General features: G+C 47.2%; 1 protein-coding gene across 1 annotated transcript; it reads right to left on the bottom strand.

Annotated features, from left to right (window-relative positions):
• Positions 1-117: 117 nt before the first annotated feature.
• On the bottom strand, positions 118-918 carry LOC125037960 (pupal cuticle protein 36a-like). Its single transcript, XM_047631192.1, has 2 exons — positions 907-918; positions 118-735 (listed from the first exon to the last, which is right to left on the bottom strand). The coding sequence occupies exons 1-2, from the start codon at positions 916-918 to the stop codon at positions 118-120; spliced, it is 630 nt and encodes a 209-aa protein (XP_047487148.1).
• Between the last annotated feature and the right edge of the window lie 354 nt (positions 919-1,272).

Here is a 1,272-nt window from a genome sequence, read left to right as displayed (position 1 = left end):
ACAAAACCACCGCTTCCTCCACTGCCTCCAAATCCACCTCCAACTCCACTGCCCCCGAAACCACCGTTTCCTCCACTGCCTCCAAATCCACCTCCAACTCCACTGCCTCCAAAACCATCACCAATCCCCCCCGCTGCTTACGAAACCACCGCTTCCTCCACCGCTGGCTCCGGCCCCTCCTCCAATCACTTGACCGCCCCCTTGGGAAGCTGCATTCAAGGCGCTTTGAAGATCAACGCCGCTTGGAAGAACTGGGTTCTCGCCATCAGCGTAGTTCACGAAGTAAACTTCAGGGCTGGTTGCTGGAGGTGCTGGGACTTCGATCACATCCTGCTGCTCTTGTGTCTGTTTGTTAAGAACATAGACAACGCTTCGCGTCTGTGGTGGAGGTATGACGATAGGATCTGGTCCCGGACCTTCTTCGGGTGTTTGGATGAATACGATATTCGTGTCAATGGTTGGCTCAGGGATGTATGGTGGAGGACCGTGGGGAACTGAAGGTGCGGGTGGTGCGTTGTATAAATAGACTTTGCGGTTCTCGCGTGGAGTGACACATCTGCCAGCATGGAACACCTGTCCGGGACCGCATCCTCCTGAAACAAAACCCGAACCTCCTCCAAATCCTGAGCCTGAGCCTCCTCCAAAGCCTGCTCCTGAACCTCCAAAACCGTGCCCTCCTGGGTTATAGCTTTGGAAATCAGCAGACGCTATCACCACAGCTGCAGCTATAAAAGTCTGCAACAGCGAGTGTTGAAATTATTTAAACGTTGTACTTGGATGCATATTATAATGCAGAATGCAATATATTTGAAGAGAAGTAAAAGTGCAGTTTATCTTTCTAAACGATTTTCATTCTAATTTGATACAAATGCTTCAATACAAGAACATAAGACGAAAGAAACTTACCAAAAGCTTCATGGTTAAGGAGCCTACTGTTACCTCTCTCCAAGCGTTGGCGTATATATACCCGATTTCCTCTCACTCGAACATTCTCCTCTCATTTGGTCAGAGCTCCCCCTACCACTTGTTTCCTGATCCACATGTTTTTAAAGTTCAGCTGATTTGTTATCATGGAAATTTGTGCATCTCTACCTTCTAAATAAACCTCATGTTTGTGTATGTGTATGTGAGTGAGTGAGTGTGTGTGTGTGTGTGTGTGTGTGTGTGTGTGTGTGTGTGTGTGTGTGTGTGTGTGTGTGTGTGTGTGTGTGTGTGTGTGTGTGTGTGTGTGTGTACAGTATATAAATATATATATACATATATAAATATATA

The sequence above is a fragment of the Penaeus chinensis genome, chromosome 24, assembly GCF_019202785.1.
Source record: "Penaeus chinensis breed Huanghai No. 1 chromosome 24, ASM1920278v2, whole genome shotgun sequence".
NCBI classification, from domain to species: Eukaryota; Metazoa; Arthropoda; class Malacostraca; order Decapoda; family Penaeidae; genus Penaeus; species Penaeus chinensis.
This window is presented reverse-complemented; position numbering and strand designations above follow the sequence as displayed.